Here is a 23,047-nt window from a genome sequence, read left to right as displayed (position 1 = left end):
AGGCGGAGGGCGAGGTGTCCCGGCCGCGCCTCGCCTCGCCCCGCCCGCCGGGACCCCCCCTCCGCGTCCCGGCGCCGCAGCGGAGGCGGCGCCGCGCTGATGTCAGGGCCGGGCAGCGGCGGGGAGCGGCCGGCGGGCAGCGGCGCTGCGGGGATGGCGGCCCCGCCGCGGCTCCTGCCCGCTCTCTGCGCCGCCGCCGCCGCCGCCCTGCTGGCGCTGCCGCCGCCCGCCGCCCCGCGCCGCCCGCCGCGCTGCGCGCCGCCCTGCAGCTGCTGGCGCGACTCGGCGCTGTGCGTGGGGGCCGCGGCCGCGCCGCGCAGCCTGCCCGCCGGCCTGGGCTCCCTGTGAGTGCGGGGCTGCGCCGCCCGGCGCCGGCGGGAGGGCGCAGAGGGGCGCGGGGCGGTCCCGCCTGACGGGGTGCATCTCTTTTTCCAGGAGCCTGGTCAACGGGACCTTCTCCGAAGTCAAGGACAGGATGTTTTCCCACCTGCCCTCCCTGCAGCTGCTGTAAGTATGGCACTGGGAAGGAGCACGGCCAAGTAGCACTTCATCCCTTCCTCCTAAGTAGAGTCCCTTTAAGCATAGCGCCTCTCCGTTTCTCCTGAAGAGAGTTCTCTTTCTCTTGTAGAAAGCGAGAGAACGGGAGAAGACAGCTTGCACAGTCCCCCAGTGTAGCTGCTGTTTCATAACATTTCTGCTCAGGGATGCATTTTCTGCTCAGAAACCACTTCATAAAAGGTGTATTTGGTTACTAAAGGAGGGGGAAATGTTTTATGATGCCCTAAGTTCCTCTTTTTTCTTTTTTTTTTTTTTTAACTTCAGCATTAGTAAGTTTAAGGCTGAGTTTTGTCCCCCAGGGTTACGTGGTGGTGGCTCTCACTCCTGCTCACTTCGTGCCCAGGAGTCTTGCACTGGCTTTGTGGCACTGTGGGCACAATGGGGTGAGCAGAGGCTGCCAGGATGCACTCCAGAGGGAATCCTCTGTGTGTGAAGTGCTGGTGCTGTCTGCAGCGCGACTCAGCGTGCCACTTGGAGGATGGCCCCTCAGATGCCTTCTGCCCCAGCGCTCCTCTGTCCCCGGAGACAGTGCTCCAGCTCCCAGCACTTAGCAGCCATCCCTCCTTCCTGACCCCCGGCAAGCTGCTGGGTCGTGCCCGTGTTGCAGTTAGGTGTGTGCCTCCCGCTCCAGGAGCTTGAGCAGAGTTGCTTAATTTAGCTGTCCTGGGAGACAGCAGGGAAGATACAGAGACTGCGGTACAGCCCCCTGGGGAGCCTGGATACTCCCTTCCCTGGCAGTCTGCAGCAAGGCTGGGCAGCAGCCTGCGTCCTGTCCAGCCCAGTGCAGCCCGTCCGGAATGCCTGGTACCAGGCAGGCCCTGCACACTTCCACCCCATAAGGGCTGACTGACCCCCCAGGCAAAGATACACTGCTAAGGAAAAATTCAGCAAAAAGATCCAAAGCCTGCCAGAAACCCAGGCTGAGTGCTTGCCACATAACTAGATGTTAAAACTGGTCTCAGCAAGAGGTGGTCTCTAAAGGTGCCTGGTAGCTGATGGCAAGGCTCCTCTCCTTGGCCACTCCATCTCCTTTGACTCAAAGGCCTGTCTTCCTACTGGGAGGAGCAGCACTCCATGCAAAATGCTGGGAGGAAGTGGGCAAAGCAAGGGGTGGAAGCCTTCACCTCCTTTAGTGTGAAACTGTTCCCAAAACCAAGCTTCTGTGAGAGCTGGGGGTCAGCACTGAGCCCCCAGCAGAGGGCACGAGGACCTTGCCCACCAATAAGCAGTGGCAAACAGTGACCTGTGCCAGCTGGGAAGGAAAGGGAGAAATCCATGGGTGAGAAGCTGTGGGTGGAAAATTAGAGCTGGGGGGAATCTGGCTTGGTTTGGATGGTGGTACTGGGAAGAGGGAGGAAGAGCAGATGAAGATTGTCCCTTTTCTTTAGCTGCAGTAGCTTTTCTGGAGACGCTGGGGTGTGTAGGGTGGTGGGGCAGAGGTGGGTTGTTGAGGAAGGCAGAAGTTGCTCGTCACTTTATGTGATCAGTCAGATGTGGGAGCAAGAGGTGGTCACCACCACCATGGGCACTCACAAATTTTGTTGTTTAGTGTAATTTGTAACTTTTTCCTCAAAACATGAGGAAAAAAATGATTAAATAACAAAGAGCTGTATGCATAATTGAGCACACAGGCACCTCAGGACAATGTTTTCTGTGGCATTAATCATGGTAAAATAGTAATGCAAGGATTTCTTTTTGATGGTGGTCTTCATCTTTGTCAGATTTCTTTGGGATAATTTAAGGAGCGTTTTTCTAGTATTAGCATAATATCCAGGGATCACAGGGAAAGTTTGCATTTCATGTTCATTAGTTTTCTAAATTAATTTTAGTAAAATGCCTAAAACCATACAAAAGGAAGATTAATCAGTTGCTCTAATAAAGCAATTAGTGCAGACACATTCATTCACAGGGAAAATTCTGAGATTTTCCAAAAATTATTTCTTCTGAGTAGTCATAATATTTTAGACCAAACTAGAAGTTTTGCTGTTTTCTTGAAAGCAGATTGCCCTCTCTGCCTTTGAACATCAACGTTTGGAGACTGTTCTCTGTTGTGCTTCAATACAGCAAGGAATGAACTTTGCTGGCAAAGCCTCCATAACCTCCTTCTCCCGGGCTGTCTTGTGCTGGCTCAGGTGACAGCCTCTCTGGTGCAGCTCTGACTTGTTTTGTCCCTGAAGTTCACGCAAGAGTAGGGCAAGGCAGCGCCTGGAGGAGGCAGCACTGCAGCTCCTCCTCACCGCCTGTGGACACAGCGCTTTGCTTTGTAAAGACAGCAGGATTCTCTGTCTCGGCGGTTTGGACGTGTCTGTGCTTCCAGCTGACAAACTGGCTGCTGTCCTCCCACGCTGCAGGCTGTACCCCGTCTGCAGGTCAGGCTCAGAGCATCCCCCTGGGAGCGTGGAATGAGTGAGTGCTGGCCCAGAGACACTGTGAAATGAGAGCTGGTGCTGGGGAGCTGAGGGTGGGTGCTCGGGTGGGCTCTCAAAGGCTGTCAGGGGGGCTGGAGGGGTGCTGAGTGGATGGGGCCGCACTCAGCAGACCTGCCATCCAATGATGGCTTGTTCTGCTCAGTGGACCGTCGACTTGAGGACCAGGTTACATTTAGCCAAGGTCAATGGCACATTTTTCCTGGGGAGTAGTGGACATTAACTACCATCATGTAATGCCTTTAATTTTTTTTCAATAGACCATTCCACAGTATTTTATGTGTCCTGCATTGGTGGGGTGATATGAGCTCAAGTCAGTAAGATTAATTTGGTCATGGGCAATAAACACAACAGGCATAATCCAGTGTGTCAAGTTTTAATGTGCTTTCCTAATGCCTGCTCTCCATTTTCAGCTTGCTGAACTCCAACTCCTTCACTGTTATACGAGATGATGCCTTTGCTGGTCTCTTCCATCTAGAATACCTGTAAGTTTGGTATTTTATGTCCTTTATAAATAAAGATATTTTGATAAGTTGCCAAGACTCCTGCTGCAGCATCTTGGTCTTTACTGTTATTCCCAAGAGGGGGGGAGCTGAAAGATTTATGTTCCACTCCTGTGCACATATTCTTTATGGTGGCTGACGATTTTTCAGATGTTACAGTGCATTTTTAAAAGATGCCTTGAATACGAGGTGTCTCTGTGCAATTACAGCACACCAAAAAGGCATTGCTTAGCAGGAGCTTGCCTGGGCTTTCCACAACAGTGCCACCCCTGTTAAGGGGATTTGAATTTCAGGCAAGAGGTGGAGCAGCTGGTTCTGACCTATGAGTGGCCTGCGCAGGAAATGCAGAGGACTGGTGTACTGCCCTGAACAACCCTAATTCTGCTTCTCTTCCCCCAGCTTTTGTCTCCTACTTTGCCTTTTTTCTGATACCCTATTTAATGTCCATAGAATTTATCTTTTTTTAATTAATTATAAATACATAAATATATAAACATACATTTTATATAATATAAATTTTGGTAATTATTTATATTATTATTTTAAATTATTTAACTCTCCTTTTGTTTATATCATTGGCTTAATTGATTTTTACATTCCCTTCTTTTTCTGGTACTTTTTTTTAAATTTTTAGTTCAAAATTTTTTCTTTTAAAAAAAGTATTACCCCTGGTACAAGGCTGTCCTTCCTTCACACTCCAAAGCACAGCATTTCTCTGTGTTACTCAGTATGAGCTGGTGTGTCTGAAACTATGAACACCACCTGAAAAAAATCCTCATTCCACCCACCTTTCCAAGCTGAAAAGTAGCTGTGGAAAACATCTGTCCTTTTTACAGAAAGACCAATGCTCATAAAACTGACTCTTGCTAGAATCTTGAAGGCAAATAGATATTATGATGGGGTATATTCAGGGTTAACAGTCTGGTACGTGTGGAGTAGCCAACAATGGAATTGGCAGCTAATGGTCAATGGTATATGCTCAAATCCATGATTCAGCTACATCTGGATTTTTCAGAGATAGCAAGTTATCTAAGCATTCTCTTTTCCTTGTGTCTACAGTGAAAATATTATTTGCAGTAGTTTGTAAAAAAGGAAGAAAAACATTTTCTGTTGTACCATTAGCAGCCTGCTTTCAAGAGCTGATGGGCTTGTCCCAGCAGCACAGCATAAATCGTGGTAGTTGTACTGGTCACTGCAACCAGATCCCTGTCTGAATGAAACACCCTGCCCTCCTCGGAGGCTCTAAGGGCAAATCTCTGTCCCTGACCACCAGCTGCAAGCCAGGGAGCAGCATGAAGACTGGTAAAGCCTTACAGTTTCAAATCCTTTTAGCAGCTGAACAAGTGGTCTCAGTTAATGGTTGTGGTTGCCTTTTCTGCCAGTTCCATAGAGCTTTTCCTCTTCCCAGCAAATCACCTCTCCACCTTTTGGGAACTGTCTGTGAGTGGCCTTTCTCCGTGATTTGTTTCTTTGGCCATGTAGCCACTAAAACCAGTACAGCTTCCATAACTCATGTCTCTTAGTTAGCAGGGACCAGACTTAGTAGAGAAGAAGGAAACCTCACTGACAAACAGGAATGACAAGTGTCTGTGTGTACAAAGCCAAAGTCTCTGGCCGAAGAGCAGCTGGGGAGCACCCACAGCTGATACCTATGTATAGATAATAGATCTCCAGCTGTGTCCTGCTGCACTTGCAGCATTCATAATGGCATTCAGTGCACCCTTCAACTGATTCTGTGCACAGTCTGGGTAAGACAGGTCTAATAAATACTCTGCAATTCCCAAAGTAGCATCTCTTGGAGACCAGGCTTGGCAATTCAAGAATCTGGCAAGTTCCTGGGTCCCAGCTTGTAGCAGTGTAGCCTTGTTTACTTGCATGGACCACTGAGCTGGTGCTGTGCAGCGATGCCAGCTGCCAGTGAGGGTGTCAGGAGGCAGGGTGGCTCTCTGCTCTTGTGGGTTGAATTTGTGGCTCCACACAGCCCTGAAGGGCTGATCTGCCTCTGACCTCTCCCATGCAGACACAACACTTTCTCATCTGCACCCTTTGCCTGCAATCAGGGGCCTGGTCACTTCATGAAGAATATTTCCTACACCCAAACTGCAGAACCAAGAGCACTTGCCATCTCCTGCATTTCTATTAGCACTTTCTTGAGAAGAGATCTTGTATCATAGCACTTTTCCTCTAACTTTTCTGCAGGGCAAACAGAGCTTAGGAATAAGGGAGTCACTTTCATCTCATAAGCCTAAAGTCAGCACACAGTTGTCTTCATGCAGGTATAGCTGTATCATGCAATATCTTGATGGCCACCTGGCTGCAATCACTTTGCAAGGATCATGGTGTATTCGGGGATATGTCCTCAAGTGCTCAGGGGTCAAGATGCTCAAATATCAGCTCTTTCTTGAAATGCTGACATGCAGTCAGGAGGAACAGCATGCTGCTGGAATCGATATGTGCCTGTCATTACTCCCCCAGTGCACAGGGCCGTGACTTGTGTGCAGCTGGCAGCCTGCAGAGGAGTTGTCCCAGCTGGACAGAGCTGAACTGTGGCAGCCAGAACTGAACCAAGGCAGGGGTCTTGCTGTTTGTGCAGGTGTCAAACGTGCGCAGTCCAAGTCAGGGCTGCATGGGCACGGAAGGTGGCACTGTGTGGGTGTGCAGCCTCAGGAGGTGGCACTGTGTCTGTGTGCAGCCTCGGGAGGTGGCACTGTGTGCCTGTGCAGCCTCGGGAGGTGGCACTGTGTGCCTGTGCAGCCACGGGAGCAGGACCCATCTGAGCAGGTCTGCAGCCTGGGCAGCCCTGGCATCGCTGTGCTGCCTGCTGGGTTCAAAACGCTGCTGATTTGTGAGAGGGGAAGGTAGGACTTTAGCTTCTAAAGTCTGCCCCAGGAGGCTCTCCTACACGGGTCTCTTGCCTCACACAAGACATCCTGAGAGGATTACCAAGAGAGGAATATTTTTTTTGCCTTGTTCACTTTATTCCATTTCTGCTGGGCATTTGTGTCATGTGCCATCCCTTGTGATGCCAGGTACTTGCATTGTTCCTTGCAGTCTGCCCAAGGAAAGGAGAAAAGGGAACATGAGCAGCTCCACTGAGACTTCCCACCTTTCAGTCTGAAGGAAATATGCTGCATCTGGCAACCATAGCTTAAAGCACGGTGATGCTAATAATAATGTTACTTAAAGTATTTTAAAATAATCTTTTTTTGGCCTAGATTTATTGAAGGAAACAAAATTGAAACCATTTCAAGAAATGCATTTCGTGGCCTTCGTGACCTGACTCACCTGTAAGTTATTTAACACTCGATAGAGTAATTTCTACTTGAACAAAACTCTCCTGGGAGACCACTGGTTTTCCTGCTACATAGAAAACTTCTCTTCCCTCTGTGTCAGCTTCCTCCTGCTATCAACAACATGCTTTCTATAAATTAAGAACCAGCCTTAGAGCAATTCTTGCCTGGCCAGCACTGTCACATGTTGGGCTGCCTGTGAGCAGGCACAGCTGGGTCTGGGATGCCCCTGGTACCACCAGCACCACCACACTGCCGACTCATGATCAACATTCCTGCTTCTTTCCAGTGTGCTCACTGATTGCTCTGTGGGTTACATTTGCACCTGGAAAAAAAAAAAAAAAAAAAAAAAAAAAAAAAAAAAAAAAAAAAAAAAAGAAAAGCTTTAAATATTTTACTTTCATGTGAACTTCAAGCAATCTCCATTCTTGAATGAGAATAATTAATGCCTGTTCCTGGTAACTTCTAACAGTGCCAGTGGCTGGACAGTACCGGCTAATTAACAACCTGTAGGTGAGCTCAGACTTGGTAAGAATTGCAAGGTAAAAGATAGCAATGATACTAAGCTCTAACTTTCTTTTCTAGTTCGTTGGCAAATAACCATCTCAAAGCTTTGCCAAGGGATGTCTTCAGTGATTTAGATTCTTTAATTGAACTGTAAGTAATGAGAGTTTTTCTACTACTTCTGTCACTCTTGCTCTCAGTTTTAGGTTCTGGGTGTGTGGTGCTGCATCTGGTATCTACACAGAAAAAAAAAGTGCATTTTTTTGTTCTAGCTGTTTTTCATTGTATAATTGCTTGTTTGATAGACTCTTCTAAAGCAACTGCTATTTCTTAAATCACTGTTGCTTCTCGTGATGCTGTACGTAGCTTGTGTTATTGTACTTCTTTCTGATGTCTTGTAAATTGTGTTTTAGAGAAAGGTTTCATTTAAAATGAATTTTAAAATGACAGTTTAGCTGAACATATTTCCCTGAGATTATTTTAGTACAAGGGATTAGTTAAAAAAAAAAAAAAAGAAATCTTCTTGTTTCTGTGCAGTTGTAGCACCTTGCTGACATTCTGTCAGCATTTCCCTGTGTAACAAGGATTCCTCTATTTTTGGCCTGGCTCTTCCAAACAGCAAAGTAAAATCATAAGGCACAGAAATTGCTAAAGGACCAAAGAACAACTACAGTGCTGAAATTGCACATACATGAGCAGGAAGAAGCTAAATTGACTCCCATCAGCAGCAACTCAAAAAATACAAGTCTTACATCTGTATTTAACGCTGCAAGGCTGCTCTGTCAACCAGCAGCACTGGAGCAGTTTAGTGAAGGAAGGGGAATTCTCTGTGTCAGTGGTAAATGGTGCAAAGGAGGCCTGCAGCAGACAACCTGAATGTCAGGATGTATTACATTACAGTCCTCATCCTATGAAAACTTAACAAAAATATAACTTTACACATGAATCACACAGTGCTCCATTGCTATGATTATATATGACCATAGAATGCAATGGTTTTTCAAAAAAATCCAGTGAAAGAGAGCTCATGATAAAGGAGCCCAGATAAAACTTAAAATACTTCCCTGTTTTCAGTTCAAAACAATTCAATGATACTCAGATATTTTGAAATTCAGCATGTCAAGGTGATGACAGTTCTATAGTACTCATATTGCTATCAATCTTTTCAAATATGTTTATTTCTGTGTGTTTTTTTAGAGATTTAAGGGGAAATAAATTTGAGTGTGACTGCAAAGCCAAGTGGTTGTTTTTGTGGTTAAAGATGACAAATTCCACTGTTTCTGATGTCCTGTGTATTGGTCCAGCAGAATATCAGGATAAGAAGTTAAATGATGTGACAAGTTTTGATTATGAATGCACCACTACAGGTATTCAGAATGTATATTTCTAAGCACACTACACATGGTTTAATATCAGAAGTTTAGATGATACCCTTTCACTTCTATGAGCATGACCTGGGGGGAGGAAAGGGTTACACACAAAGCACTTCCAAGTACTGGAACAAGTACAAAATGGGAAAATTACATTTAGATGCCAAAGTACGTACTGAGTTTTTATTTGGATTAAGTGATAATGGGAGAAGAACTCTGCCTATTCATATTCCAAAAGACTTGATTATGACTCAATTTGTGGCTTAATTTTCATCACAGAATGCTTTCTATTATCTGGAATAAAGCCATATAGCTATGGCAGATGAGCTTCCCAAAATCTCAGTATTTCACAGAAAGCAATGAAAATAAGTTCAAAAATGTGGCTATAGCTGTTATCTTTATTTAATAAATCATGATTTATTAGCATCAGAGATGGTGGCAATAGTGCCAGAAGTTCTTCATGGAGCTCCATTAAGTTGAAGAGAAAAGTCCAATAATATTCTGTCTACTGTCTTGCCTAGGATCTTGATTTTTTATTTTTTAAGGTAGTTAAAAGCATGCTGAAGAGAGTGAAGAGAAATTTGCATGTGGTTATGCTTATATTTTATGCCAAAACTGCTGCAGTTACCTATCTTTAAATGTAGTCACATCATATAACTGAAAATATCAGCTGTGGGTATTGTTTTTCATCTTCTTTGAATAGGATGTCAGTGCTCTGCCTTTTTTCTAGACAGTAATATCAAAGGTGTGCAAGTTCTCATCTGTCATCAAGTCAGTCATTATTATTAAAAGACAAGAGAAAAGGTGATTACTAGTAATGTAAAATGAAATTTCAGGAAAAGGTATGAAAGGTGCTTTGATGGCTATATGTGAAGGAAAAGAGAATGAACTCAGAATTCAAAACTATGTCAGAAGAGCAGCAGAGGTAAAGTGCAATAACCTGCTGCATAAAAGGATGTCAAACACAGGATAGCAATGAAGTCTAGAACAGCTCCAAAGTTACATTCCCACGTCTGCCGAATCACTGAGACGCAGCAATGAAAAGTAAAGGAGGCTTTATTTCATTGCAATCTGGCTTTAGCCATTGTGTAGCACTAACAGTGCACAAGAGAAAGCCTTACCTGGTCCTCAAACCTATCCTGACCTACCAGCCCTCTGTCACTTTTTTGTACCTAGGCACTGTAAGGTTGCTCCAGGCAAAATTCACCCTTAACATTGTCCCTTTGTCTGCTGTAAGTGAAATTACACCAAGCATAAATCTAACTCTACATGCTGCAGAGTTTTTGGGAACCAAAGGTGTTCCATGGGGCAAGGATAGCCCAGCTGAATATTTGCTCAAATGCCCTCAGAGAAGCTCCCACAGCACAGCATGTAGCTATCATACTCTATTCTGTATGACCTTGGTGGTCTGTGGTGTCAGGCCACTGCTGTTTTCTCCTTCTCTGCTATTGCCTCCCCCAGATCCAAAGGGAGTGTAAATATGCCCATATTCCTTCCTTGAGGATAGATTAGTCACAGGCTTAGAATACACACTGTTGGTGTACTCTCCTTTCCCAATCAGTGGTGGGCAGGGCTCTGCAAAACTCTTTCATTCATGTTAGTCTTTAGTATAGTATTTCCCTCCTGGGAAGGAGGGAAAAGCCAGCTGGGATCAGACTTTCCATCATTTCTGGTCTCCAGTACTCTGTGTTGAGCATGACTGGATGCAGGATGTAGTAACACAGCAGTCTGCTTGGTAAAATGTGTGTCTTGTTGGCCCAGTCAGCTCATTGCATCAGCTGAACTGCTACAATGGTAACAGGAGAGATGGAAAGAGGTGCTGCCAAATTTAAAACAAAAAGACAAAGAACAAAATGATCCTGTTGCTTCTTCACAGAGGAAATGATTGACAGTATTAGTGACCTGCATTTTAACTCTTTTTGTGATAGCATTTGTCTTTTCCATTTCTCAGTGCTTGCATCATGGAAGCAGGTTAAGCCATTTCACTTCATTTCTTATCTTTCTTCCTCAACAGTGGATGAGGGGGCTGTCCTGTGGCTGTGAGCACCACAGGGGAACATGTAACTCACTTTCAGGAGACTGGAAAACAGGCCTTGGACTCCCACAGCCACTGGAAACACTGGAAACAGGCCATGTGCATGCCTGGAACCTGCTTTGCCCTGACCTGCAGGCAGGGATCATCTCACTGAGCTTTGGAAGCTTGTTTTCCCCTTTCTTTACCTAGCTGGGATTGTCTTCTGGAGGAGGTCTTCTCTTTCCCTGCTGTCTGGAAGGGAGGTAGTTTGCATATTAATAGGTACTGCTCCATTCTTGCTCCTGTGCTGGAGATCTCCTGTGGTGGGAGAAGGGAAAGGATGGTTAACACTCCCTGCTGGCACACCCAGGTCCTGGGTAGCCTCACCTGGAGCAGAAGTGTCCACTGCAGGGAAGAAGGGATGTGAGGAGAGTGGGACTGAATGGCAGGATACAGTTTTGGAGCAGGCACCGAAACAGACCATCACTTCCACTTTTCCTTAGTGTCCCATAATGCTCCCTGCACACTCCTCTCCTGTGCTGGCGTCAGTGCTCCTGTGTGCTGGGATCAGCCCGAGCAAGGGCTGCCGGAAGGAAAATCACCCCAATAAAAGTGTTGGGCCCCTCCCCCGTGACACCATGGTGCCAGTTCAACCACAGAGGGAGCAGAGGTGCAGTAAGTGGCTGGAGGACAGGGGGACACGCCCGCTCCCAGCCAGCAGAAAACAGCATGGAAACCACATGTCTTGAGACAGGGAGAGCAAAACTGTGCATTGGGTGGGAGGCAGAGAGGGACAGCTCATGCAGCCAGCAGCACAGGGGGAAAGTGGGGGCTGTGTCCTCTGCCCTCTCCCACCCAGGGGATCTGGCTTAAAAGAAAGATATTGGAAAAGGGCTCCTCCCCCAGTCCTGTATTCACAGTGTTCAAATTTTTTGCAACCCTGATGTGGCAGCAACTTTCACTGTGTAATCCTCTTCTACATTACAGTCTGGTATTCCCAGCTGGTGCTAAAACCAATGTTTATTGCTTTTTACTGATTACAAATTATTTCCCTACCTATTTTCCCATACAGACTGGTTTGTTTCAATTCACAGATTCCCCCAAAGGGTTTCACAACTGTTCAGATTTCAAGAGATGTCTTTTCAGGATTAGTTTTCTGTTTTGTTTTTTTTTTTCCTCAAGATTTAAAAAATATTTTTATTTTGCGTGACTGTATCTGCTCCTGCTCCATCCTTTTATAACTAGTCAGTTACTTTTACTTTTTGCATACTTCAGTGTCAGTTTTCCCTAGCCCTTTTAGTTTCCCAGTGAGAATGAAGATAACTTTCTTGTTTGCCTACCAGCATTTATGAACCAAGCCCAAGCTCTATTTATAATAGTCCCTCGAAGAATGAAGACTGTCATTTCTTTCACAGCTGTGGAATCTGCTCTGTTTGTTTAATGTTAGTCATCTATCTTTATTCTCCACAAGTGTAACTCCTCAAGGGCAAGGCTTTCAAGCATGCAGAAACAGAGGGTTCTTCATTCAGAAGCAATTATTTCATAATGCACCAAAATAAGGGACTCGAGTGAGGACTTAATTACCATTTCACCAAAATCCCTGGATGCTTGGGCCCTTCCAACATAGGAGTGCATGGTGAAGGCATGTAGCAAATGGAGCTAAAAACAGAGCAGTGTGTGGTTCTGCACAGAAATGCCATCACAGGGAAGATGCCTTTCCTTTTCTACAGATCTATATCCATACATTACTTCAATGCAAGCCTCCGACCACATTTTACACCTGAGTGCTTTGTCAGCTCTGCTACACATTTTTTTTTTCTGATAATAGAGATCTTGCACAGCTGTCTGGTCAAATGTCAAATTCAGACCCAAGTCTCCTCTCTTTGTCCCAGACTGGCTCTGTGGTGACTGCTGACGTACCCCAGGGTGAATTTTCAAGTTGAGTCTACAAAGGCACTAAATTTTTGAGAAAAAAAGTCTTTAATTCTGGAGTTACACTCCTAATCTTTACAGGTTGCTCCAGTTTCCCAGTCTTATTGTCTAGTATAAGTTTTCCACTGGATAGTAATTTTCAGGTTGGTTGTATTTTATGCCTAAACTACATTATAATGCCCCATAAAACATTATGTTAACTGAGTTTTTGATTACACCATTTTGTCTATGGTCTAGGCAAAATGGGGTTATCCCCAGGCAAACTTCAGATATCATTTCACTTTCTGCCTGGTTTAGCATAACACAAATTGCTAGTGATTAAATTTGCATGACTTAAGAAGTTATTGGACTTCAGCTGGTAGTTGCTGTCTCTCAGCTTGAATGTGATTCTAGCAAGGCCATTTCACTTGACGGGAAGGCAACTTCCAGCTGTGGGGAAAGAGACTTCTCTATTTCAGTGATAGTAGCCAGCGTGGCTGGAAAATCTGAATTATTTAACTATTTACATATCTGATCTCCTTGACAAATACATTTTCAGAGGACAGTTCATGATACCTAAAGCAGGAGACACTTTCCCCGTTGGTGCGTGCCTAGCATGAGTACTGATACTTCCATGATAGTGTCATACAAAATCCAGAGTACTTCACTCATTTTTCAGTGTACATCATTCTAATCAGTGACCACTTACTCTGTGTTTCCAGCAAGGATATATCCTAACTGTTGTAAATGTTTGTTTCTAGATTTTGTTGTCCACCAGATTTTGCCCTACCAGTCTGTTTCAGTGGATACATTCAACTCAAAGAATGATGTGTTTGTAGCCATTGCACAGCCCAGCATGGAGAACTGCATGGTGCTGGAGTGGGATCACATTGAAATGAATTTCAGGAGTTACGACAATATCACAGGTATATAAACACTGGGTTCCCAGTCACTGATGAACTGGATAAGATCTGTAGATGGGATCAGTTTATTGGGTTTTGTCCTGAATCTCTGTTGAATTTGGCTGATTGGAGTGAGTGATGTTTGGACAAGAGTGGCTCCATGGAGTAATGCATCTTGTTAATACATGCACATTTAACCCTACTGTGGCACACAAACTAGGCTTTTTTTGTCCAATCTTGTAAATTTTTCTGAAGGCACAAACACTTGCCATGAATGTCACACCATGGCCCAGCTCAGCATTCACTGCCTCAATCACACAGCAAGTTAAAGCAGAAGCTGAAGGAGCATTTGATCTTGCCAAAGTGCCTGCAAAACAAAACATAAAAAGAATCTATTGTGTGTAGGAGGAAACAGGTGTGAAGGATGCTTGTAGGATGAGTTGACCAGGAAGACAGCTGAAAATGACAGAAATATTTAAACCGTGATTGTTACCTAAAGAGATGTGCTGTAAATCTTCAGCATTTACTTTCAATTTACAAATATGCTCAATTAACATCTTGGCCAGATTACTGATCAAACAAAAAGCCTGTGTGGATGCCAGGTGATGTTCTAATGCTGATTTTCTAACAACCGTTCTGTCCCTAACCAACGCTTGTGGTGCTCAGTCACACCATGACAGCAGAGACAGTCTTCAAAGCTGTTTTCTGCTGCCTGATTTCCCAGGTACTCCAAGCCAGAGGTTTTGAATACTCAGAAACTAAATTATCAAAGGAGCATCTTTCCCTCCTGTCCTTGTTGTGTGTGATCGATTATTTTTTACCCTATATTTTGGGAGACACAGAGCATGCTGCGTCCTCCTCTGGTGTGGAATTCTACAAAGGCCGCAAGCACTTACCTCCTCAGATCAGCTCTGTGTGTCACTAACAAAATCTTACAAAAAGCTACCCCTCTGTCAGGAAATTTTGGAAATGAAAAATGTTGCTTTTTTAGGTTTCATTGTGTTTTGGTAGATCAGGGTAAAATATGTACCAGGGATGTAAACTGAGAAATCAACAGCCCAGAGAGAGCTAGCTGAGCCCTAGAAAATTCTGGAAATGAAATTGAGAGTTTGACTCATTAGCAAAGATAGCAAACATTAGATATACACTTCCAGGTGTATTTCACCTTCCTCTGAATGATTTGATTAGGAGACATTTCTTCAAGGGACTTGTGTCCAAGCTCCGCACCCAGAGATTGCTCCTGGAAGGTCTGAGCTTGAGCTCTGGACTCTGAAATGTACATGAGCCTGATTTTTGCCAGGGGACACAGGCACATAAAGAACCTCCTGCAGAGCCTGAAGAGTGTTTTGTAGAGCTCTGGAGCCAGCTCCACAGAGAATTTCACTACTTACCATATGTTTGGCATTTGGATATCTAAATTTAGCTCTTTTTACAACACGGGCTTATGGAGCTGAGCTAGTTGTCAAGGTTGCTTTTACAGTGAACAGGAAGAGAAAAGCATTGCTGTCCTCTGCAGAAGGAGACAGGTGAAAGCTCTTCTAGAGTTTGTGTTTTGACTGAGGTAGATCAGAAGGAGTCTGGATGATCAGCCGGACCATTCATGCCTGTGCTGCAGATCCCTTGCTGTGCTTGAGGTGAAGGCACTCCCAGTTCTCCTACACTGTGAGGGTGGCAGATCATCCCAGGCCAGCTCTGAAAGCCAGGCAGGGGACCAGCAGAGGAGCCAGGGTAAATCTCCTCTAGTGACTGACCAAGGATGCACTGGGGAACTTGTGCAGCTATAGTTCTACTTAAACTGAGTGCTTCACAGAGGAATTCCTCTGTGAATTCCTCTCTGCTTCCAACACCTAGTGTAATTGTCTCACTGTTACTTTTTTGATGTGGTACTTGTTTAGTGTAACTTGACATTCTCAAGACAGACCATAACCTGATCTGATCTATCTGGCAACTGCAATATTGCAAGAATACCTAACACAAACTACAGAGTTAGATTTTTCATCCTGCTGTCAGGTGATATATCCACAAGATGCATCAATATTTCTACATAGAGTAGCAAAAAGCTGACTATAACCATTCTGGAGCAAGAAAAATATACTATATTCCATTCTTCTAGTTAAGATAGAAAGATAGACATTACAAGAATAAGAGAATTTCAGATATCTGATGAATGACAAGATAAAAACTCTTGTCATTTTAAAATAATAAAATTTAGCTTAAATAATTTTTGGATACTAGGGACCATGTGTTTGAACAAACAGAGAAATAAAAAGTATTTTGCATAAAAAGGAATCAGCATTTTATGGTGCATCATACTTGCACACATTGCAGGGTGGGACAAGTCATCTCTCCAGTAACTGGGAAGCAAAAAGCTTGAAAAGATGCTCCGATGGAATGTAGCAGAAGACAAAATTATGAGATGGTGCAGGTTTAAAAAAAGGGGAGGGGTGATTTGATAATGTCTGTGGTGTAAAGCGTGGTTTGTGCTGTGCTAATACATGTGTTGTTTTGTTTTCTTTCTTTGGGCAATAGGTCAGTCTATAGTGGGATGTAAAGCCATTCTTGTTGGTGACCAAGTCTTTGTGGTGGTGGCACAGCTCTTTGGTGGCTCACACATTTACAAGTTTGATGAAAGCTGGACGAAGTTTGTGAAATTCCAGGATATTGAAGTATCTCGCATTTCCAAGCCAAATGATATAGAGCTTTTTGAGATAGACAGTGAAATGTTTTTTGTCATAGCAGATAGCTCTAAAGCAGGTTTGTCAACAGTGTATAAGTGGAATAACAAAGGATTTTACTCATATCAGTCTCTTCACGAGTGGTTCAGGGACACTGATGCTGAGTTTCTCGATATAGACGGGAAATCACATTTAATCCTCTCTAGCCGTTCCCAGGTGCCCATTATACTCCAGTGGAATAAAGCCTCCAAAAAGTTTGTCCCACACAGTGAAATCCCCAACATGGAAGATGTCTTGGCTGTGAAGAGTTTCAGGATACAAGAAGACCTTTACATCACACTCACGAGATTCATTGGTGACTCCAGAGTTATGAAATGGAATAGCAAACAGTTTGTGGAGATACAGGCTCTTCCGTCCCGAGGAGCCATGACGCTGCAGCCTTTCTCCTTCAAGAACAATTATTACCTAGCCTTGGGAAGTGACTATACCTTCTCCCAGATTTACCAGTGGGATGGTGAAAAGAAGATATTCAGATTATTTAAAGAAATCTACGTGCAAGCACCACGGTCTTTCACAGCTGTGTCAACAGATCGAAGAGATTTTTTCTTTGCCTCTAGTTTTAAAGGAAATACTCAAATATTTGAACATATCATCATTGACTTGAGTTTATGAAAAGCTGCTATAGTGAAATTTATGTAGAATGACATTTATACACAAACAAAACAAAAAGAGACCTTTCCAAAAACAGGGTGCACCTATGGAGTATGATGACATTTTCTGAACTTTTCAAACTTGCATATTAATCAGGGACTGCATTTACTTGGTTACTGCATGACATGTCCATTTTATCCTTTTTCAAAGACACTCTGCAATCTGCAGTCATTCAAAGAGGAGTGCAGTGCATTAGAATTAATGTTGACATCTAAGAAAATGATCTAAATTTAATCCAGAAAACTCCCTTGAGTTGAACATCTCATAAAGAAAATGAAGAGTGAGCCATACAAAGCATAAAAATGATCTTGACTTCTAAAGTAACATTTTAGTAGTGTAAGTTTTAATATTAGAGCCTGTTCTTCGTGGTTGCTGATGAATTGTAAAAGCAAACAGGAATATTCCAGAATACACTGAGTTCTCTCCTCAAAATCTTTCTTTCTGGTTCACAGTAAATCCAAGACATCATTATAATTCATTGCAGACTGAAGGGAGAGTCAGTCTATTGCCCTTTTTCTACCATTATTCACTTTTTTTCAGCAATGAATTGTCCATAGCAAGTAGCCCAGCCCACACTAAATGGGTAGCTAGGAAGAGTGTGTCTCTTCAGGACTGTGAGATCTTAACAAGTTAATACAGACAGAAAATACCAGAAGTCTGCATAATGCCATAATAAATCAACTACAAGTAGCACCCACTCTCTGTTTTAATAGGTACTCCAGAAATCCATTCAATTTTGCCCTAATTCATACTTTTTCTGATGATTTCCAGTAGATTCTGGGTGTTTAACATGTTATTCTGTTGTGAACCCTCATTCCAGAAGGCAGGGCTTAAGCTTTGGCTGAAACATATACTGACATTGATGCACTCCATGTTGTAGCTGCTCTGTACTCAATGAGGTATTGTCTAGTGTTTCCCCCCACAGCACAGCTCATTAGCAATAAATTCAGGTTTGGGACAACTGAACAATAGCAATAAATTCAGGTTTGGGACAAGTAAAGTTGTATTTGGGAAATCCTCCTTCTGGCTAAAGTCTAACTGTGACTTCAGTATCACCAAGTCATCTGAACCCAAGCTGTTGCAGCTGTTTCAGACTAGAGCTAATCCTGCCTCCAAGAAGGATGGATTTCCACTGGGTGAGTCCAGGCTGTTGCCAGGTTGCCAATCCATTGAAGGTTGAAGAGGAGCGTGTGGACAGACTGTGCATCATTGGTGTTTTGGGTGATTACAGACCAAGCCATTCAGTCATCCTAATGACTCAGGGCAGTCCTGGCACACAAAGCCTCTCTCAAGATAACAGCAAGGGACTGTTTTCCAGGAAAGGCTCTTTGCCCCCCTTACCCAACAAAATTGTGTATCAGAGCTCTTTTTTGTTCACTTACACAAGATATTTAAGTTTCCATACCACTTAATCTACTAGGTTGTTTTATCATGTCTTGCTGTTGCACTGCTGCCTTGGATAATAGGGAGGTTTTGCATAAAGCAGGAGGAGCAAAGGAAACTGTCCTTTATTCCACCATACTTAGGCCTATCTCACCATCCTTCTGCTGAGTGAGTTTGACATTTTTCCCCTGGACATATGAAACATGGCCTATGATCACAAACAGAGATGTTCTCATAGGCTTTCCAATATCCAGGGTGTGAAGTGTGCTGCAGAAGAGGATTATGTATAAGAGCTCCCATGAGGAGTCATAACCTACCAGTGACCTGGCATGTCACAGTCTTCCCCAACTTTTGCCTCTCTGCTATGAAATGAAGTTATTGCTGGCCTGTCAAAGACATAACTCATCTTGATTTTCAATTATGTGTTAGGTTTTTTTTTCCTACAGAGTTGTTCAACCTGGTTTTGTTTTTAGCTACATTGGCAACCTGGCCCATCCCACCCTCTGAGATACTGAGTGCTGCCCTCTGAATCCCAGTGTGGTGTCAGTCCCAGTGGCTCAATCAAGATCAGTAGATGCAAACCAATGCTCTGCAATACCTCTCCTAGGATTAAGCTAACAAATCTGACAAAACAAAGATACTCATGTCTGCCAGTGAATGCAACTTCTTACTATGTTACCAGTTTACTTTTTAAAGTGGGTATGGCTGGCAAGAAACGTTTATTTAGCCTATGTTGTGGGAAAGCATTTTGTATTGCTTTTCTGTCAAGCATGCAAGTTTCACTAGAGTTAGATATTCTGAAGAGGGTGGCATTTCTCAGTGCACCAGCACTTTCTTTTAGGGCTCAACTGTGAGTTCTAGTCACTCAAGAAGGGGCATCAGTCAGTGAAAAGCTAGTTTAGAGAAATTGGATCCTTGAAGGGAAGCAAGAGGATGCTGGAAAAAGGCTTGTGTATTGAATGCCAGAGATTGTACTGTTTCAAGAGTCAAGGGGATTTTTGAGACTTGGCTATCAAGTTGGATTAAATTAAAAAGGTATCTGCAGAGACAGGCTTAATAAAGAGGATAAAGTGATCCACAGGAGTCTAGCTCATTCACATGGGACCAGAAGAAGAGAGTGAGGGAAATTAATTCTGCGGGCAGGCTGCTGCTTCTTTTGAGTAGCTGTGTTGGTTGGTCAGAAAGCCCAGCTCAGCATCCCTCCCAGCTTCAGGAGGAGCCTGGAGCCAGACACTGGCTTGCCTGCTCTGCTGAGTTCATGCACAGGAGGTCACAGCAGCTAAGAGGACAAAACCACCAGTTGAATTAAGAAAAGGTTATGGTACTTTTCACAGGACTAAACAAAGGCAAGACCTCAAAAAGAGCCTTGCTCTGCTCTTCCTGCTCCCAAGGAAAAGCTGCAGGATGCAGGCATAAAAACAGAAATTGTTAATCATTGAAAATCCTTTCTGCCTTTCCAAATGCAACCATGGGTTTGTGTCCATTGCCTATATTCTGTAATAGAAATTGTTTTGAATAGTAAATAAAATATGCATATCCATAATTCATTGAAATGTTAGACCATCAGGACAGTGAAAAAGGATAACAGAACATGCCACTGATAATTTTAATGTATTCTAAAATCTATGTAAAGTTCATTAGTTTATATAAGCATTGATTTAATATGCACTAGCTACTGCAGGAGCATTTTAAGGTTGTATATACACTGAGCTTTTTTTAGTAAAGAGGAGCTGATGCAATCTATGCTACTGACACGTGTATGTACTCTTTCAATATATGAATAAAATGTAGTTAATGTGACTAATAGTGGTGTGTCACACATGTTAAAATATCCACGTTGTAAGGATCCACACTGCCAGAGGAATGGACAGGGTGAGAAAACGGATCCCTGTCTATTTATGATTGGGTTTGGCTTTTGAAAAAATGGAGAAAGCCATGCTCAGATTAGTTGAATCTTTCTTCTGTGCCTGAGATAGTTTGGACTTCCAAGGTTTGCTGTTCCCTGATTTTCCCCTTCCCTCTTTCCTTACACCCCATCTAGTGTTAGCAAGTAAGTAACGCAGCTATTGCTGCAAGTTTTGTTCATGAGCTGTTCTTTCTTACTACAAAGTAAAGAGATCTTGATTTTCAAAATAATTAAAAAAACCAAACATACTTAAGATACTTAAGTGGATTTCTTCCATGCTGAGTAAATAGGAACCAAGCCCTAAAATTACTTCCCAGACTTTCAGATCTTTGCTCTGGGCAAAACAAAATCTTAAGATTTGTTAAATTTTACTGGATCATTGACATTTACTCTGAAATTGAAAAAAAAAAGTAAATCTACCAGCAGTGAATACACTTTATTTTAAGCAATCCTTGAGCATTGTCCATTGGTCCTGCTAGTCACTAAGACAGAGGATAATTCTTTTGTTTCCTCTGAGTGCTTCAGAAATAGCACAACTCTGTAACTAATTATAGCCTTGTGCAATCAAAGACATGTCTGACATACCATAATAGGATGCAATTGCTGGGATCATTGCTTTCCTTTTGGCTATTCCACCTTTTTATGAGTCAGCAGCCCTTGTGGTGTGGTTCACTGAAACTCCATCATAGCTCAAACATCAGTTGCAAATCAATTCTGTTTCCCTATCTACCTTCCCCTGCCTTCTTTGCCCTTGCTAGGTGAACTTTTTTTTTCCACCCATTACCACATTCTTCAAATCTTCCTTGGAAAGTATCTATTACTCCTTCAAAGTCATAGCAAGATACCAAGAGAAAAGCATTCCTACAGAGCAATGCAGGATGGTCACTCCTCTGCAAATTTCTAGGGGAAGACAGAGCAGGGTGTTTTTGAAAGGTCAAGCTAAAGGCAGATGTTCAAGAACAGCTGTAAGAGTACCACTGACCCCCTCAGTCCCACTGTCTCTTGGCCCACAGAGATGAGCTGCTACCACTGCTTCCTTTTGGCAGCACTGCTCACATCCAGGAATTTACTGAGATTTCTTTTTCACTCCCTATCTCAGTAGCAATGGAGCTGAGCTGTTATAACACTGGTTGGGTTTCTTTTTTTACTTCCTAGCGAGCTAGGCACTTGATAACTCTTGCATTCCCCATATAGTCAGCCTCCTTTATGAGAAACTGCAGGCTTGATGATCTAATGGACTTCAAAACTGACCTTAGGAATCGACAAAACCAGCTGGCCACATGATATTAGATCTCCCCCAAAATAAGAGACTGATACTGTGAAAGAAGTTCAAATAGCAACCACAAAAAACTAGTCTATCCCACAGGACCTATTCCCCCATAAGCCATTGCTATTCTTGCCCCAGAACTGTGTGATGAGGAGTCCAACATGCCCATCATTAGCAGGGACATCTTCAACCATACCAAGTTGCTCAGAGCCCTGTCCAGTCTGATCTTGAATGTTTCCAAGGGTGGGGCATCTATCACATTTCCAGGCAACCAGTTCTAGTGTTACACCACTCTTATCTTAAAAAATTTCTTCCATCTACTCTGAATTTATGCTCTTTTAGTTTAAGACCATTACCCCTTGTCCCGTTGCTACAGACCCTACCAAAAACTGTCCCCATCTTTCTTATAGGCCTCCTTTAAGGACTGAAAGGACACAATGAGGTTTCCCCAGAGCTTTCTCCAGCATCACCAACTCTCTCATTGTCTTCATAGGAGACATGCTCTAGCCCTCTGACCATTTTTTAGCCCTCCTTTGGATTTGCTCCAATAGGTCAGTATCCTTCCTGTGCTGGGAGCCACAGCTGGTAGGGTCTCACTGGAGCAGAGTGGAGGTGGAGAATCCCCTCGCTCAGCCTGCTGGCCACATTACTTTGGTGCAGCCCAGGATGTAGTTTGCTTTCTAGGCTTCAAGCACACACCATTGGCTCTTGTCCAGCTTTTCAACCTCCAGTGACCCCAAGTCCTTCTCTGTAGGGCTGGTCTCAATTCCTTCATCCCCCAGCCTGTATTGATTCTGGGGTTGCCATGACCCAGGTACAGCACCTTGCACATGGTCTTGAACCTCATGGGATTTCCTTTAGCCTGCATCTTGAGTTTGTCCAGGTCCCTCTGCATAACATTCTGTCCTTCAGTTGTGTTAACAGCACCACTCAGCTTGGTGTCGATGGCAAATTTGCAGAGGGTCATTAATGCCTATGTCATTAATGAAGATATTAAACAGTACTTGTCCCAGTGTAGACTCCTGAGGGACACCACTTCTAACTCATCTCCATCCAGACATTGACCCACTGTCCACAACCCTCTGGATGTGATCATACAACCAATTTCTCATCCACCAAACAGTCTTCTCATCCAATCCATCTCCCTCCAATTTAGAGAGAAGGTTGTAGTAGGGAGCCATGTCAAAGCCTTTACAGAAATCCAGATAGATGGTATCTGTAGTTCTTCCTTTGTCCATTGACACAGTCACTCCATCAGAGAAGGCCACTAGGTTGGTCCTGGAAAGATTGGATGAGAAATTTCTATAGGCATCTCCTTATTACACTTTTGCCATGTCAGTGAAGTAAAGTAGGTAGAATTTGGTGGAAAGCAAGGAAAGCAGGTGCCAGAAGTTTAATATGAGTAATATTGAAGTAGAGATTAGAACACTAGAGATGGTGAGGCTGTAGACAAATGTTTAGTTACCTTGAGGGAAACAAATCACATTTTCCAAGCACAGAGATAAATCAATGTGAGATCAGGGAATCTGAGAGAATAAAAAATATATTTCTAAATAAAGTAAAGGATAGGAGTGATAGCATATGAAGTGTGAGTTTACTTAATTGCCGCCTAGAGAAAGTTATAAAT

At 43.6% G+C, this 23,047-nt stretch overlaps 1 protein-coding gene across 1 annotated transcript; it reads left to right on the top strand.

Annotated features, from left to right (window-relative positions):
* On the top strand, positions 1 to 20,051 carry LGI2 (leucine rich repeat LGI family member 2). Its single transcript, XM_038136391.1, has 8 exons — positions 1 to 344; positions 436 to 507; positions 3,398 to 3,469; positions 6,703 to 6,774; positions 7,363 to 7,434; positions 8,479 to 8,648; positions 13,338 to 13,502; positions 16,008 to 20,051. Exons 1-8 carry the CDS (start codon positions 100 to 102, stop codon positions 16,823 to 16,825), a joined length of 1,686 nt encoding a protein of 561 aa, XP_037992319.1. The 5' UTR covers positions 1 to 99; the 3' UTR covers positions 16,826 to 20,051.
* The last annotated feature ends 2,996 nt before the right edge of the window (positions 20,052 to 23,047 follow it).

Source organism: Motacilla alba, chromosome 4, assembly GCF_015832195.1.
Source record: "Motacilla alba alba isolate MOTALB_02 chromosome 4, Motacilla_alba_V1.0_pri, whole genome shotgun sequence".
Classification (NCBI taxonomy): domain Eukaryota; kingdom Metazoa; phylum Chordata; class Aves; order Passeriformes; family Motacillidae; genus Motacilla; species Motacilla alba.
Note: the sequence above shows the minus strand (reverse complement) of the source record. Positions and strands in the feature narration are given on the sequence as shown.

Bases quoted from the DNA above. Each gene is read 5' to 3' on its own strand.
- LGI2 (XM_038136391.1), top strand. From the start codon at position 100: ATGTCAGGGCCGGGCAGCGGCGGGGAGCGGCCGGCGGGCAGCGGCGCT. The intron at 508-3,397 runs GTAAGTATGGCA...CTCCATTTTCAG, and splicing joins CTGCCCTCCCTGCAGCTGCT to CTTGCTGAACTCCAACTCCT. The intron at 6,775-7,362 runs GTAAGTTATTTA...TTTCTTTTCTAG, and splicing joins CTTCGTGACCTGACTCACCT to TTCGTTGGCAAATAACCATC.